The sequence below is a fragment of the Anopheles nili genome, chromosome 3 (assembly GCF_943737925.1).
Source record: "Anopheles nili chromosome 3, idAnoNiliSN_F5_01, whole genome shotgun sequence".
Taxonomy (NCBI): Eukaryota; Metazoa; Arthropoda; class Insecta; order Diptera; family Culicidae; genus Anopheles; species Anopheles nili.
Genome location: NC_071292.1, coordinates 20965745 through 20982422, shown reverse-complemented (window position 1 = coordinate 20982422; position 16678 = coordinate 20965745). Strand labels below are relative to the sequence as shown.

The 16678-nt window shown below is 47.8% G+C and overlaps 1 protein-coding gene across 1 annotated transcript in view; it reads right to left on the bottom strand.

Annotated features, from left to right (window-relative positions):
• The window catches only part of LOC128723883 (out at first protein), a 46042-nt gene that overhangs the window by 9583 nt on the left and 19781 nt on the right, over window positions 1-16678 (bottom strand). Inside the window, exon 2 of the mRNA XM_053817650.1 lies at window positions 10019-10132. Within this exon, the coding sequence (XP_053673625.1) occupies window positions 10019-10132 (114 nt within the window). The remainder of the gene's footprint in view (window positions 1-10018; window positions 10133-16678) is intronic.

The window sequence follows — 16678 nt, the reverse complement described above, 5'->3', positions numbered from 1 at the left end:
GAAAACAGATAGGGGCGTCATTTATGGGTACTTATTATATATTTTAATTGAAAAAAAAATCTCCGCGTTTGCACTCAGCTCTCGTTATGATTCATTAAAATCGTCACCTTTCCAACGGCCTGATAAGCTGATGGGAGATAAATTCCCCTATCGCACGAGCATGAAGCTTCCGCTGACGGTACGACCCATCGCCAAGATCTGATCAAAGCGAAACGTAACATTGACGTGCCTCCATCGGTGAAATGAATTCCTATGCTCCACTGCTCCCCAATCGGGTTGCGTATGGGAATTTCACACAACTTTCCCAGCTGCGATGGGCAAACAGTGCCCGCTCAGGTGAAAAGCTCGTCATTCCGTTCCTTACGCAAGCAACGCTGCTGGTCGCCGATGGGTTCGAGTGATTGGCGCTTTTTGCGTCAAGCTGTAATCCACCCACCGTCGTCGTTGCCAGCGTGTTTCGTTTGTCCGGTCACACTGACCCACGACCGCACGGTGGACACGAAAAACGTGCGCTTCCAAACGGCACCGACGGAAACGCGCACCAGCCAGGTGGGGCGTAATTTAATCGGATTTCGATGCCTGTCATCATACATCACACAAAAACGGCACGTCTCGAATTCGATACGCGAGATTGTGTTACCTGGCGCAAGGCGAGTCTGCCTTTGGCGGTGAAAAACCCTCATCACGCGCCACGGTCGTGGATCGCCATGACATCTTTCGTCTCTTAGCCGTCCGTCGTCCACTACAAAATGCATCCAGCTCGTCCGCCATTAGTTTAACGTGCGATAGGACCGCATTCGGCCACGAGACCGACCGGTTGGCGCCCTTCATCTGACGAGTAAAACTCGGAACTCCTGCCTAGAGACCGTCATCCTGGAAACCCCTGGTGTGAGCTTCGGGAGTGAAAAGAAAAAAAAAGGAAACGCACCGGCTGCTCTGGGAAACCGGAAACTGAGCAGCGTCGAATGCGCATTCGTTTCCGCACAAACGGGCAAATCATCGCCGCAAGTCATAAAGCTTTCACCTAGCGCTCGAGCAGATTTCTCGTGTGAACACGGTCGCTGTGGGGATCCGTGAGCCGATTCATTCGATTCATGTTAGAAGGCGTTCAGAGAAGGCATTCCCCAGCGTGATGATGAGCGATGGAATTTCAACAGCATTTGCAGTGCGCCGACCACATGAAACGTACCCCGATGAAGAGCCAGCTGTGCCGGTGTGCATTAGGAAGCATTTCGGTTGGATTTAATTTCGTTAGGAAAATTCCCACCGAGCTGGAAATATTTTTGTTAATTCTATTAACACACAAGAGCAGCCGAAATGCTTGTGCGTTGCGCATTCATGCGGTATTTGACTGCTCTAATTGCTTGCCCTATGCATAGCATTGAAACGAGTTGCTCGCAAAAAATTCACAAAGCATTTGCAGCATTTTCACATCAAATGACAAGTAGTACGAGATTCAAAAGCAACATTCACTACTATCAGCGCTTGAACTTCTAAAACCTAATTATCGCTCAGCGTGGTGTCGGGTCCATAATAAGATAAAATGTAAGGGTTGCTTCCCAAACTCAACCTCGTCACTCTAAAGGCAGCGTGCCCGTACGTTTCGATGATAACCCTATTAGCAGGTGCTTATTCAAATTTAACCCTCATCCAACAGAGGCGAAATCTACACAGCTACGGAGCGGAGCCACAGCAACAGCTATCGAATGACGCTCATCCCAAAGTAATCAAAACCTTTCGGTAAATATATTCCCAGTGCAGGAATCGATGCAAATTGGAAGAGGAAATCCTAACACAATATTTACATTCTTTTCTCCGGCGACGGGTCCCGGAATCGCGAGGATACGAAGGCGAAGGTGGTCTGACACTGGATTCGGCAAGTGACGTTGGTGCTATCGGTGCGCCGTAAAAGCACTCGGTTTGGTTGGTTGAGCATAATCAAATTGTTCGCAGCCTAGCCGGAGTTAACTGGCACGGACGGTGTGCTCGTGATAATTGAAAAGCTGCCTGGATTACAACGGCGTAGATGAAAAGCGCAGGAAAATTTCACCCAATTCGCATTCGATCCCGTTTCGAACGAGGTGGTAAAAGCAAGCACAGTCACAAAATAACCGCGCTCACATGCAGCGCTTTAGAAATGTACGGCACGCATAAATGAGAAACTTTAAATTGAGTTCAACACGCGGAATGTGCGGGAACCTAACCTTTGATCTAAGTACCACCCTTCCAAATGGGTTGAATTTTCAATCCAAATGAACTATGCTTGTTTCGAAAGGGTAATTTGAACGTCAACGGCAATAGAGGGCTCGTGCAACAGGTTTAACGGAACCGCTGAAAAGTTTTGCTTTCCTAAAGAAATCTCTTTTGCGGTATTATCCTGCGGTGATACAAAAACAAGGATTCATAAGCCACCACAGCCGCGGTGGTCCCTACAACGCTCAACTACAAAAAAGGGACAAAAAAAACTAGCCTAGTGCTGGTGGTGTAAAAAGAAACAATATTGAAGCGGTATGAGAAAAAAAACTAAGCCCCCAACAAGCCGCATCTCTGGTGGATAAATTGTCCTGAAGCGAAAATAATTTTCACTCCGCTTGATAATAGTTTAATAGTGCTGTGAATAATTAATTTTCTGCCCCGTTCATCCACTCCATTAGCAGGTTCTCGTTATCTTTCTCTCTTTCTCTCTCACACGCTCCTGCTCATGGCAACGCGGTTGGAAAGTTTGGGAAGCTTCAGCAGAACCTTTCCCTCTTCGGCATAAAATTGCAGCCCCCGCAGGCCCAGCAAGCAGAAAAGGGAAATTTCCAAACGAAAAAATAAATTACTTCTACGCAGCAGTTGCAAAGTTGACGATGGAAGTGGGTTCTGGATATCGGATGGGACGAAGGAGGATTTTGCGGGATGTGGGTATTATCTAGGCACTTATACCCTCTGGAAACCACAAGGGCACATTCTGGAGTAGACGCAACATTTTAACAGCTTGTGCGAAACTGCCGGAAGCTGACGATGTTTTTATAGTGTAACTAGCCAGCCAGGCAATACGTATGCTAACGAGAAATAATTGCTAAAGTCCATATACCATAATTACGCATGCACTTGTTAGTTGGGAGTAGAACATACGATGTGAATGAAACGGACACAATTTTATGGCTAATGACATGATAAATCAACCAAAACGGTCACCTAAACGTCCATAACATTATAAGATTTTGTATCAAAATATTAAAACTGTATCAATATACGCATAGTAATCGATTCTGTTTCGAAAATGTATATTACTTCATTATAAAATTTGAATAACGAACAGTATATTTGAAAGGGAGAAGTAGGCAAGTAACGCTTTTCAGGATATCCGGATTATTAACGACGGGCTCTCTTCTCTAATACGAAAAATACAAACTGACCACCAAAAAAAAGAACAACTTAAACTCACACAAACTTGATTAATCCAGCCCGATTTGGGCCGGTCTCTTTTCAGACCAGTTTCCATCGATCCTTCTTCTGTAAAACCAACCACAGACCAACCCTCATCGGGGCTAACTTTTCCGGGCTAACTCAAAATCGAAGCATTATATATATTTTTTTTTCCAAGTGGTTCACCCTCATAATCCCCCTAAATGTTTATGGTGGTTTTTATGCGGTTGGGCTCGGAGATTTTCACCTTCATTCACGAACATCATACATCTGGCCGGTAGGCACATAAAACACGCAAACCGCAAACAAACGTGGCCAACAACAACGCTGGTCGTCCATCAAAATTAGGCAAGGACTAAGGACTAAGCCCGCTGCCAGGTAATGGCGCAACATTATAACCGGAACTCCGTTCACCATTTACTTTGTTTTTTTTTTTCGTTTTTACTCCCAACGGACATTGACTTGACGAGGGACCAAGAAGATCCGAGAAGCCTCGTTCTACCATCTAAAAATAAACTAAAAAAAAAGATTCGACCCGAGCCAAAAACAAACTTGCTAACACATGCCAGAGGACGGTGTAAAAAATCTATCAATCTCTCGCTCATGATTTCCACATTTTGCACGATAATTCTTCGAAACCCTGACCCGAATAAAGCTGGAGCAAGGTGAACATCAGCTTCCATCCACGTACAGTCCATACCTGGTTCAGTTTTATATCCCTCACTTCGCTCCATCATCCCTTCCGAGTGGGATACACGGAAATGGATTCATCTCCGAGTGGTCCATTTAGTTCCGTTCAGACAGACGTAGAATCATCCGTACACCATCGCCGCTTTCCTGCTTTCGGTTCCACCGAACGTCTACCTTATTTTTCATCCCCATTACCTACGGGCAGGTCGCAGCTTTGTAGCTTTTCCCCAGAAATGGTGACCGTTTGCCCGTCTTCCAGCATTCCCACCCCATATAAAGTGGTTCGTCCTTCGACAGACACCACACTCGAGGGTTTTGCCAAGCAATTTTCTTAGATTTGAGCTTCGCCGTCTTTCTCCTGAAACCCGGTATCTTTGCTGCCGCCTTCTTCGTTGCCTTATTATTCCGGGTTGCTTTCATCGGCTGGATTGCCACATTTAATAGCAGCTGTCTGGCGCATTTGTGTTGGCCGAACCGCTTACAGCCGGATTTGGGTTTATTATCCGGCGCAAACATGTTGGCTGTCTTATGACGCGTTGACTAACAACGACCAAACGAGAGAGAGAGAAAGAGAGAGAAAATCCGGAAGAAGGCCAGTGAAGAAGCGGACCGAATGATCGAATGTAGATATAAGACCTGTCCTCGTCGGCCTTATATGCTGAAGCGAAAGCCGTTCCGTCTGTTTAATTCCATATTTGTTGATTTAGGGTTCGCAGTGTGCCGTCTTCTCCGGTGATCTGAGAGCGAACGGTGGTACTAAACAAATGATGGTTTACTGCAGATTACTTAACTTAATTCGCTCGCCTGAGTGTGCCATCGGCCCAGACCACATAGCCGTGTTTGTTGTTTTCGTAAAGCGCATTATTTTGAGACAAAAGCTTTATCAAAATTATTCGCCTTTGCACTGTACGGGAAGAGGTTTTACACCTATAACCATACATTCAACACAAACATTTCACGTATTTTGGCCTAACAGACTAAAATCTAACAGACTTTTAATGCGATATGTGCGTTCCTATAGTTTTGCACATTCTCCGATATTTAACGAGATTAGTTTAAACGAAGAAAGAACTACACGTAAGTTTTTGAATGCATAACCAGAAATATGCGCTCTCCTACATATCCTGCCATGGTATGACTTGTACACCCCACAGATACAGTCATCATGCACTGCTCGGCAAGACATCCCGCTGACGCTGACATTAAATTGCGAAACGTACCCTTTGACGGTGTGCGGCGCAGCTCACGAGACATCTACATTTAAATGAACAAATTGAAAATTCCCACCGCGTGGCGACATTCCACCCAGCGGAGTCGGCGACATCCGGTAGTACGATGCTTCCCCCCATCGTACTAGAAACTGGAATTTGCTAGCAGAACATTGGAAAAATGCCTTTCTCTGGGCGAACTTCGACGGCGCCGCATCCCAACAACGAAATGGGGCGTAGATATTTTTATCAACAACCACCAGCAAAAGCATGAGAGGCAGGTCGGGCTGGGAAGAATTAAAGAAAAGATCTACTTCGTTTAATCACTCGCAACAGCGCAAACACGGCAACGTGAAGTGACAAATTTTACTCCGGCACAATCTTCCCTAGCACCTCTACCATGTTGCTTACCGCCGCGAAAAGAATGCACCAAAACAACCCCTCAGGGGGTCGTTGTTTCGCGCTTGCTACGAAACAATTCTATTCCGCACGAGAAATGGCGAATTTGGTAACCTTCACGCTCACCCTCACCGTCCTAACCCATCCCCAAGCACGAACGGACAAGTGTTACTCGTGTCCCGGCAGCATTCGGTTGCGGCCAGGATTCCCTCCCCCACCCACCCACCGGGGACGCATGCAGCAGTCGGCATGCCGAGAATTCCAATCTCGATCGGTGCGGTGCGAAAATTCATTAAAACTTTCCCGTCCCCCGGGCCAGGTGGCACGGTGGTTGTGGAAGGAAGCGAAGTGCGAACACCGGTGTCTTTGAAAATGGGCGAAAAATAGCTTTTTTCACCTTGCCGCCGACGCCCACGCGGTGACGACGGCTCGCGCCAGGGACGGCTCTTAAAACGTTGAGACACCACCCAGCTTCGTTTACCCAACCGTACGCCCCGGAACGATGAATAAAAGCGTCATGCAGCGGCGCGTTTTATCCACAGTCTTTTATCTTCATTATCATCGTGGCATCCACGGCATCGTGGCCCTCTGGGGCGATTGCGGGCTCCCGTTCCCACGCACAACTAAACCCACAAACACACACACTTCAACAGGGACCACCCGGGCTTAGATTTCATCCACCCCGCTTTCGAAGTAAAAAAAAAACGATCCACGCCACTTGGAAGGAGAAATCGGGACAAGAACAGCTAAAAATAAATTCAGCTTTGGCCCTGAGCTAAGCGTGTGCGGGTGAAGGAAACGCGCAACGGACAGGGTGAGCAAGTGGGCGACAAAAATGGCGACTTTTTGCAGAAAGTTTCGAAAAGTCAAACATAGAATGTTGAAAGTTGTGTGCGAGAGGGCAGACATGAAAAAGTTTCGCTAAGTCAGCCAAAGTCGCCGTGTGACAAGATTTATTTGCAGATGAGCGACTCGAGCTAAACATTTTAAAAAATCAACCAAACTTTTCCTATTGTTACTGACGAGGTGGAAAAGCGGGAGGCGAGAGCAAGGACAACACAAACGAAAGCAGCCAGACAACGGGAAAACCGGTATTAAAATATTATCCCACGGCATAAAAGCAAATGTAAAATCGATGAAACAGCAACCCACCAACGGTGCGGGTCAGAAAAGCGTGTGTTCCGGTCCGGCCAGTGGCGCTTCCGTCCAGAATTCAACCCAGTTCATTTGCCATTGATGAATTATCTACGATCGTAACGTATGCCGGCCATGTTTCAGTTCGTTCTCTCGCTCTCTCTCTCTCTCTCTCTCTGGGCTTAATGGCCATCCATCGCTCGAAGGAAACAATTAATAATGAACCACCCGTCCGGCGCGGAACCATAAATTAAAACCCCACCGACCGGAAGGAGCACGAAGTCAATCATTTTAGTTTCTTCATTAGGCACGAAAGCTCACTACCGGCGTCCACAATGCGACCATCGGAGGTGGTTCTGGAGGGCCAGCAAGCGAACGAGCCCGGCAGAACGGCTTCATTAAGAGCGATGCACGAAAACAGGCTCCTCTCTGGTCAGAAGTGACGCTGGTGCTGTTCGGCCTTCGGTTCGCTCGTCGGAAGGGCCGCTTACTCACCGTCACGGGCCAGGAAGGGAGTCGTTTTTTGTTTAGCTTGACTTTGCCTCACCAGGAAACCACGCTGAATACCGTACGGCCACCGGAGAGCCGGGAGTACATGTCGCGGAAATCCTCCCCAACACGAGCGCCCAGGCGGATGCGAATGCGCTGCAACAGGTTGCACTCGAAACAGAAGCAAGACCGACAGGCTCCGCGATAATATCAAATGATTATCCACAAATAGCGCAGCTTAGCCGGGACGGCCCCGAAAGGGCACACGTTTGCACTATCGATCGCGCACAGCCCGGTGAGTTCCAGGTTTCGTGCGTCATGATGCCTACGTGCGCCACGAGCCCTCTCGGGTCCAATCTTTCAGCCCTGTTCAACGGTGCTTCCGGTGTTCATCTACAGTTCAGCGGGTCCCGGAAACACTCGCGAGAGGATACGCTGTTTCACTTTTCGACGAAGAGAATGGATGCAAGAGACTCTGGCGTTTCGCAACAAATGCCGCTGAAACTATGCAGGATGCACACCAGCCAGCGATGTTGGAATAAAAAGTTAAAGTCTGCCATTAGTCCCCAGCGGGCACAAACACAAAAACCTTGTATCCTTATTCAAGCGCTATGGAAGCAACGCACGTGCAAAACATTAGAGCAAAAAAAACACAGACGAACGTCTGCAGAACCCGGCACTAGCTACATCAAACAACAAGATTGATAGTTTCCGCGAACTAGTTCTTAGTTAGGCTCTTTTTCTGGCGCTTCTGCTGCTACTTCCTTCCCAGAGATATGTTTTCATCGATGTGCAACGACTGGTTGGAGTTTTCTCTGTGCCTTTGGTGCCTTCTCGAAACAATGCGAATGGGCCGGTGAGTCGGGTTTTTTTGCTACAAGCTGCTTTATTCGTAGCTAAATCTTTCCGGAAATCTGTTCACCTGTGCTGGTGGTGTTTTTATCCCTTCCATGCAATCCATCTTTGCAAACACATTTGTCCTCCTCATGCCCAGCACACACACACACACACACACACGGATGCAGGGAATAAACTTTGAAGTTTTGTTGGCGCACAAAGCTTTTTTTTTCTTCCTACTTTGCTCACATGTCCGGTCGTTTTTTCCATTCCAGCTGGGTACGTCGGTCGCATGCACTCGTTGGATTCTTTTCTAAACAGAACAAATAACTTTGATGTTTCGGATGCACGCTGTTTGCGAAATAGTTCCAGTTGCTCCATCGATTGCAATGCCGACGACACCGTTGGATGCGATCGATCGTGAAGCTGGGTACGTGTGCTCTGCTGTTGACACAAATAGAGCTACCCGGTTGTTGATCCTAATTGGAAATCACTCCACGAAATACGGTTGGCAGAATACCAACCACTCCAGTGCCCGGAATACATTCTCTAGAGAAATGTATATATTTTTTTCGGTAAATATTCAGGCGCCATGCCAGCGGTTCTCTCATTAATAATGTTAATTCAATACTCTTTTCCGCGCAGATCGTGTATTTGATTCGAGAAATTGGCCCTACATCAATCCTCTGTCGCATCACTCCACTCTCGTGGATTGAGTTACGGTTCCCTGCAACAGACACACTAAACGCAATTAGTTTGACAGAAAAAAAAGCTGATACCTCGCTTCGGGAAACTGCCAGGGAATGGACGATTTTTTTAATCCCAGAAAAAAAAACACCTCACCCAACCCTCCGAACCGAAGTCTTCTGCCATTAAAATGTCAATCTTTCCGCAGACGACGCCGGCCGAGTCCTGCCGGAAACTAGGACGCTTGTTTTCTCCCATCCGTCCACCGGGCGACTACTCATCATCATCATCATCGTCGTCAGCGTCATCATCGACGTGGACGGCACCGTGATGTTTGCACAGCGGCCAGGAAGTCGCACGGATTTTGGTTATTTAACGGGAGGGAGCGAGAGACCAGAAAAATCACGAAACCCGTCAAACGAACACCGTGCGGCGGACTTCCTCATCCGCACGATACGATAGACCTGACGGAATTACGGACGAATTTGTGTGACAGCGTGACGCAGTGTTTGACATGGTTGCGGATATTGATCTATCCGCTCGATGTGTTGTTGACAACAACAACGGAAAAAAGGGAAACGGCATGGCGGGGGTTAAAAAAACATCCGTTGCAACGCCTGGCGAAAGGAACTCATTTTCCAGGTCTGCCTGGGGCTACTACCGAATGCTGAAACCGGCGCTCGAGCATTTGCATGGTGCACTGCATTGCGGCTTTGTCGGCTGTTGGTTCTTATCATGCCGTTGTCCTCGACCTTGTGCCTGATGCCGCTATTTCTAAATCGACCGAATAGGAACCCGAACAGGCCTTTGGTGGATTTGATATAAAAATAGAAAAGCCGCAATATCTTGCCGGCTTGTGTGTCCGTAGGGTTTGTAAACTTAGCAGTGGTTTAGACACGCATGAGAAATATATCGTTATCGGGTTAAGCGTGTGTCGCATTTTGACATGCTACGAGAAGAATTTGCTGTTTTATAAGGAACAACTAATAGGATATCATAAACACGTACATCTGACTAATCCCAGCAACGAAAGAGATCCTCTTCGGTAAAAAACACGTCTTGAGAAACGAGCAAAGATTATAGTGTCATCCTTTGGGTCGATTTTATCGAAAAAAAAAAATAGCAAAATAATATATCTATGCCGCATTCGTAATACTTACACTTTTGAAGTCAATCAGTTTCGTTATCAGCGTGCTATCGCTTCGCTGAAACTCCAACGTGCAAGTTTCATCTCCAACGCTGGACGTTATTGTCTCTTGTACTATTTCGCCTCCCTGGAAGAAACAAAAACATATTGAAATTGTTAAACAATACAAACACTATTTGAAGTTTGATGACTTACAATTTTGAATGTTTTGATTATTTTAATGTAAACTGCATCACAGTTGAATACAAAAATGATTGAAATATTTAACAAAATTGAAATAATATAAGCTGGATTACAAATTCCGAACATTCTTATTCGTTTCCAAGCCTAAGCCAAACGTGAACGAGACTGAACGGAAATAAAATGAATGAATAAAATCCCGAGTAAGACTGGCGGCCCAAAGTAGAATCGATTTTTGTCGGGCAATTCCACGAACAATTAGGGCTTTCTTCGGGATGATTTATTTAAAATCCAATCTCCTATTAAATATGAAGCACAACACAAATCCTTCAGCAACAAATGCCAGCTCCCGAGCCTACCGTTACACTATCTAAGGCGCACAGACCCATTCGCAATTTCCCAAGAAACGGAAGGACACGCATCGCGCTTGGAAAACCGAAGGAAGCTCGCCATCTCCTTGAGAACTCATTAAAAGCGGCAGACAAATCCCGAAAAGGCACGCTTTTGACGCCCCAACCGGTGGGCCAGTGGGTGCTTGGTGAATCGACTAATCCTATTGAGAAATAAATTAAATAGCTTTACACAAACTCGACCTGAAACTTTGTCATCGTGCCAGTCGGGAAAGGAGGATGTTGGCATCGGATGGAGGAAGGCGATGGTACGGTCGTTTGGGAGAGATTTTTACATTTAATTTACGTCGATTTATTGCGCTCACTCAAAGTGGTCGGATACGATCCGGTTCCGGGAAATTTGTCAACATCGACACGGGTCGATTCGAGAGAACCACTCGTTGGATTTATTTCGATAAAACAGCTATCAGACGGCGGCAGACGTGTCAGATTGCACAAAGATAAAGCAAATCGCTCACTGCATAGACACCTCACGGTAGAGAGAATCGTGATTTATTTCGTCCACTTACGGCTAGTACATTTCATTTCGTTTGCTCGTCGCTCGATGAGCTTAGTCATACTTAATTCATTCAAATAACGCCCACTCGCGAGCAGCCACTTTGCTGCTGCGAGCGCACGAATAAGCACCGGGCATTTGATTTGTAGCATTTTAATTTCTGCTCTCTAGAAACGAACAAACGGCCCGTGCGGTTCTCCATTCCCTTGAGCGAAGATTTGCTTCGCTTGAAAAATGCGAACCATCATTCCGCTAACCGTGACGAGCGCGCATCGTTCACTCAAAATCGCAAAGCCCACCGTCCGGGCGGCGGGTTTGCTGATGAAAAATTGTTCTTTTTTGTTTCGGCAATGATTTATTCATGTGCACGGCGCGCCGAGCCCGGAGGCTGACCAAATGCCGCTGGGAGTCCGGAACACACGGACGAGCCCGCCAGTGAAGGAAAAATGGGAAACAAAAGGAAAAGCTCAGCGTCCCGCTCAAACGGAACGCAAAATGCTTTGGTCCGTGCCGAACCCACTCTGATCGGACGAAAAGGACCAACCGCGCGGAGGTTTCTCCGCAACCTCCGTCAGGTCGGAAATTATCCACACGAGACGTGACGGACGCGCATCAAACCCTTTTTGGGAACGGCGGGAGGAGAACTGAAATTTATTGGACACCTGAGATCACTCCGGCCATTCCGGACGCGGACGCGGTCCCAATCCCAATGACCGTGACATTTTGTCCAGCCTTTTTTGCCCAGGTACGTCCTTCGTTCGAGGCATGTGCTCATGGGTATGAGGTGCGTGGGTGGATTGCTGCAAAGCTCAGGCTCGAGTATTCCGAAAAACCGGATGTGGGACGAACCCCAAAAGGCCGGATGACAGTGGGGCGGATTCGGTCACGAAAACAGGGCGACACGGGCGATGCACGCGAGGCGATCCGACCGAGCGCGCCGGTGCTCCCAGCGGAACGCTCGGAATCTGGATTTTTGATGACCAAAGCGCAGAAGACAGAAACCCTTCGTGGAAGTGAGCGAATCCGGACAGAGCACCATCATTAGCCCGAACTGGTCGACCGAGCGAACCATATTAACTGACCAAACTTCGTGTCCTTGTTGGTGTTTCTTTTTCTTTTTGCTTTCGATCCTACACCACCACGAGAGATCCGTCTCGAGTCAGTGAAGTGAATCGTCCTTTCCGGACACTAGCCGGTCGAGCGAGAGAAAAAAAGTCCTTTACCCCGACCCAGACCGACAAGACATGCTGACGCTTCCGACTGAATGAGCGCTACGTCACTTCTCGTTCGGGTGGGACAAACAGAAAGCCAAAGCCGGACGCTAAGGGTTGCTCGGATGCTTTTAAGTTTATTGAAAATATTTATGCTACTCATGCTTAGCGCGCTACCTCCTCCCGATCGGGACGAGCCGGGGTTGGATTTTTGCTTCAAAAATCCAAACCCCACATGCAACCTGCTTCCAGAGAGCAACACGACAACGGTACAAATTGAGCAGCAAACGGACCCCAACGGAAGCCAACGAACGAACGGACGAAACGGACCATCATCATGGCCGACCGGTCGACACCCAGGCCCAGACACCGGGGATGACACTTCACTTCGAGATGCTATCGGGGAGTTGGCAATCAACAGCCAAACGTCCCACCATGGCCCTTTCTCTCTCGCGCATCATCAGGGAAGGTGTGACCGGAGGGCGTGAAAATTGCTGCCACCACTTGTTTCTACTTAAAATGTTTATCTGCCCTCGGTGCTTGCTGAGGGTGAGGCGTCTTGCTCGTTTCAGAGGGCTGAAAAGTCCAACTTCCGGAGTTGACTTGCGCTGTGTGGTTGGCGAGCTAAATGGCTGACGGTGCGAACGACCGTGACGTGGCGACCTCTCCGGGCACACGGTGCACGTTCAACTGGTTACTCGGACATACCGGTAACGGCCATCGTTGCCATCGTTTGGCTTCCGGTTGCACCGAGGGGGTGGCTCGATGGTCGACAGTGCATTCATCATTCATCCGGCTGGTCAGTCACGCGAACCTGGCGAAATTGCTTTAAGTGCACAGCCACGGAACGGTTCGGATATGGTGTTATCTTAACCGAGCAAGACTATTTTCAAGGTGATGGCACGAAACAGGCAACATCTTGGTTTAGTTTGTGTTGTGGTAGTGTTAAGTAAAGAATTTAATACAATGATGAGCACATCAAGTTCACATGTTGATTGTAGGACAATTGTAAACCGATACGATTACCCAAGAATATCGATATTTTCAAGAGTTTTTCATTCAAATTTTTGATCAAAAAATCTATTTTCCGTAGACAATTTTGACATCGTTGATAGCAACTAGGAAACAGGGAATAAAACAACTAACACAAAAGTATTTCAATGCACATAAAAACGCTATATAAAGAACACTTTTAACGCTCCAATACCCTTAGCTGCATCCGAATGGCTCGTGCAAGTGACTTTAAATTGCCACGATCATGGGCACTTGCTTTGCCATCAATGTGTCATCCATTGGCATTAACATCATTTCGTTAATGTGCTCTCGAGTGTGGTCCCAACGGACGATTGAAATTGTCATCGGGCCAACGAACACGACGACGTCGACGACGGTGGCTGATTGATTCCAAAGCCCATACCGAACAAGAACTGATGCGTTGATTTACGGCCAGCTCCTGCCTGAATCCTGAACGAACCTTTTTTCCCGATGACTTCTGAGAACGTCACCTACACCGTCGTCTCCGCTTGCGATCGATTCTATTACACACGACCCACCGCAGCCCAACACTACCGACCGACCAGCTGCCAGCGCCAGTAGCAGGCAGTACCAGCAGCACCAGCAGCTCATGTCTATGCTAATCTCTACCCAATTCACCCTCGATTGCTGCTCGATCAGCTCTATCCCTGCCACCGGATCTCTCTCTCTCTCTCTCTCTTTTTCTATGAGCACGGATTAGCAGGAAAGAAAAATCCTGACCTATAACGACGAGCTCTACGTCCTGATTCGTGCTGCTTCCTTCACGGCACGAGGACTACCGGATGTGCATATTCAACAGACCCTCTCTGTATGGGAGAAAGCCAACGTGCGGATAAAAGTCACATGAAATGGATCAGATTTTTCTCCTCCTTCCTCTCCGTCCATCCGACTGACGCTGACAATGTCGAAAGAAAGAAAAATGACATGAAAAAAAAAAATCGCACGCCACCCCGTCTGGTGCATGGTTAGCAGCTTTTCTCTCCAACCTGTCTGGTGTTTGCGGTACTGACGATGAAGCAAGCAAAAAGCACAGGTTCACATTTGCCACAAAATACATATTCAAGCCATTATCGGAGACCTGTGCTATTTTTTTCTTGCTGGCCCGAGATTTCGGTTTTTGTCTCTCTGCTGGTGGCCTTGGCTCTGATGGCTGATCTGCCAGAGCCAGAGGTTTCCTTTCGGCCCGCACCCAAACCCTTCCCAGATCGGAGCAGGTAGATCAGGTAGAAAACGAAATCGTCGTTAGTACCGGAAGGATTCCCCACCTATCTGCTCGAGACGGTCCCTGGTTTTGTGCAGAACCGAACGAACTGAAACGAAACGCTACGACGATTCGCAGTGAAGATAGGAAAATTTATCAGCACACTCACTGCGAAGGGATCGGGGCATTCACCGGAAAGCAAAAGAAAAAAAATCGCCATTCACATGCTTTATTGGGATGAAAAAAGAGCCGGTCTCCTTCGCCAGACGGTCCTTTTTAGCGCCAGTGTTCTAGCGGCTGGTTGCTGCTATCATTTGGACGATTGGGTCAAATCGGCCGGCCGAGCGAAAATGGAATAATTCGTGCTCGAACATCGGAAGCCGACCTGTGAAGGAGCCGATCCGGTACCACCAGGTGTCAGACAGATGGGACATCTTGTGCCAGTGGACTCGTAACCGAAACGAACAGACTCCGCTCCAGCCGTGAGAGGTGATAATTGATAATAAAAAAAGCCTGCTTCTTTATCGGTGAGACGATCAATGTATCGGATGATGCGTGATAAAAGTGGTATGTATGAGCGATATGTGTTTATGAATTGAAAATAAATACAAATAAAAGATAGGAGCAAACGTGGCTAGCATGACATCCCTGTTCATAGTAAGCTAGATGGTCGTTGAACATACACCATAGCTAAATATTTTGTATCAATGTAAAATATAATAAACTGTCTCGCTTTTCCCTTTAATTTGCTCTCTTCATTCTGATGCTGGCGTGCGTGAAACATCCTGTCACCATCGAGTGGATATACAGCCATGAATTCCAGCTCGTGGTGTGAATGTTTATGTCTAATCAAAAGATATCCTTGACATACAAATTCCACTGCAACGTGCATGGACCATTACTCCGTAGCCGCGCAATTATCTTCATCCGTATCATTAGAACGACACGAGTCAAGCTGACAACACCACACATCGCCACTAATCTCCTAAACCCCAACGTCTGGCCGGAATGTCCTGCAAGGCTGCGTAGGAGGACCTTCCAAGGGAGAACGAGAGGCCCATGACTGACGGCGTATTCCTTTCCGCGCGGCGCATCGAGTGTGCAAAAGGAGACCATTCAACACTTCGTTTACACTTCATCATCGCACACCCATGCACGCACGCAAACACACACACACACAACGACGCACCATCTTGCTGGTCCGACGGGTTCATCTTTCCGGTTTCGAAGTCGGTGGAGCATTATGCAGCGTTAAAAACCGCCTCCTAACGCTCGCAGCGGAACCGTACTCATCGGCTGTGCTATTACCGGAAACACATCGTGCGCCTCCACACCGACCGTGGGATCGAGCGTGAAATCAGCCCAAGGACATCAGCGACAACACCGACGCGTGGGAGCGCCCGTGTGAGGGTATGTTATTTTTTATCCGCCCACACCACCCGCCGGCTAAACCGTATGCAAATTGGCTCAGCTCATACGCTCTGCATCAGCGCCCCAGCAAAGTCGGTGCCGTTGTCAAAGTCAGCCACCTGCACCACTCCCACCACCCGCCTAGAACAACAAGCCGGCTCCGATTACATCACGTTGCAATGCCGGTGAAGTGCCGGTGGAAACAACTGATGGTTGCTGCTCGAGAGCAGGTGTGAAAATTAGGTTAGAAAATATGACGGTTCTTTTGCGGTACGAGTGTGTGACACAGTGTGCCGAAGACGGTCGTTGTAATCGGGAAGGAGAAATCACATTCTCGTGGTGTCCCGAGAGTGCATCTCAACTTCAACTCAAGGTGTGCTCCGAGACCCGTTCCGAGCTGTTGTCTCCGACAAACTACACGCATTAGATCCGCAGCCGTGTTATGCTGCGATGCCGCGTGCTTTTTTCCCATGCGATGTTTCTGCTTTGGTTCTGCTGTTCGTCCCGACTGGGAAAGCTCTACCAAAGACAAATCGCATCTTGCAACACCCTGCACTTCGGAAGCAAACAGGTGCCGCAAGCGACAAACACGACAAACTACCGTACCATCATGGGTATGTGTGAATGAGAAATAGAATTCCGTGCGGTACGTAAGTGACGTGAGTAAATTATGCGAGCATCATTTATGATGCTTGGTACGAAGGCATACTTGGAAGAAGCTTCCCAGGTA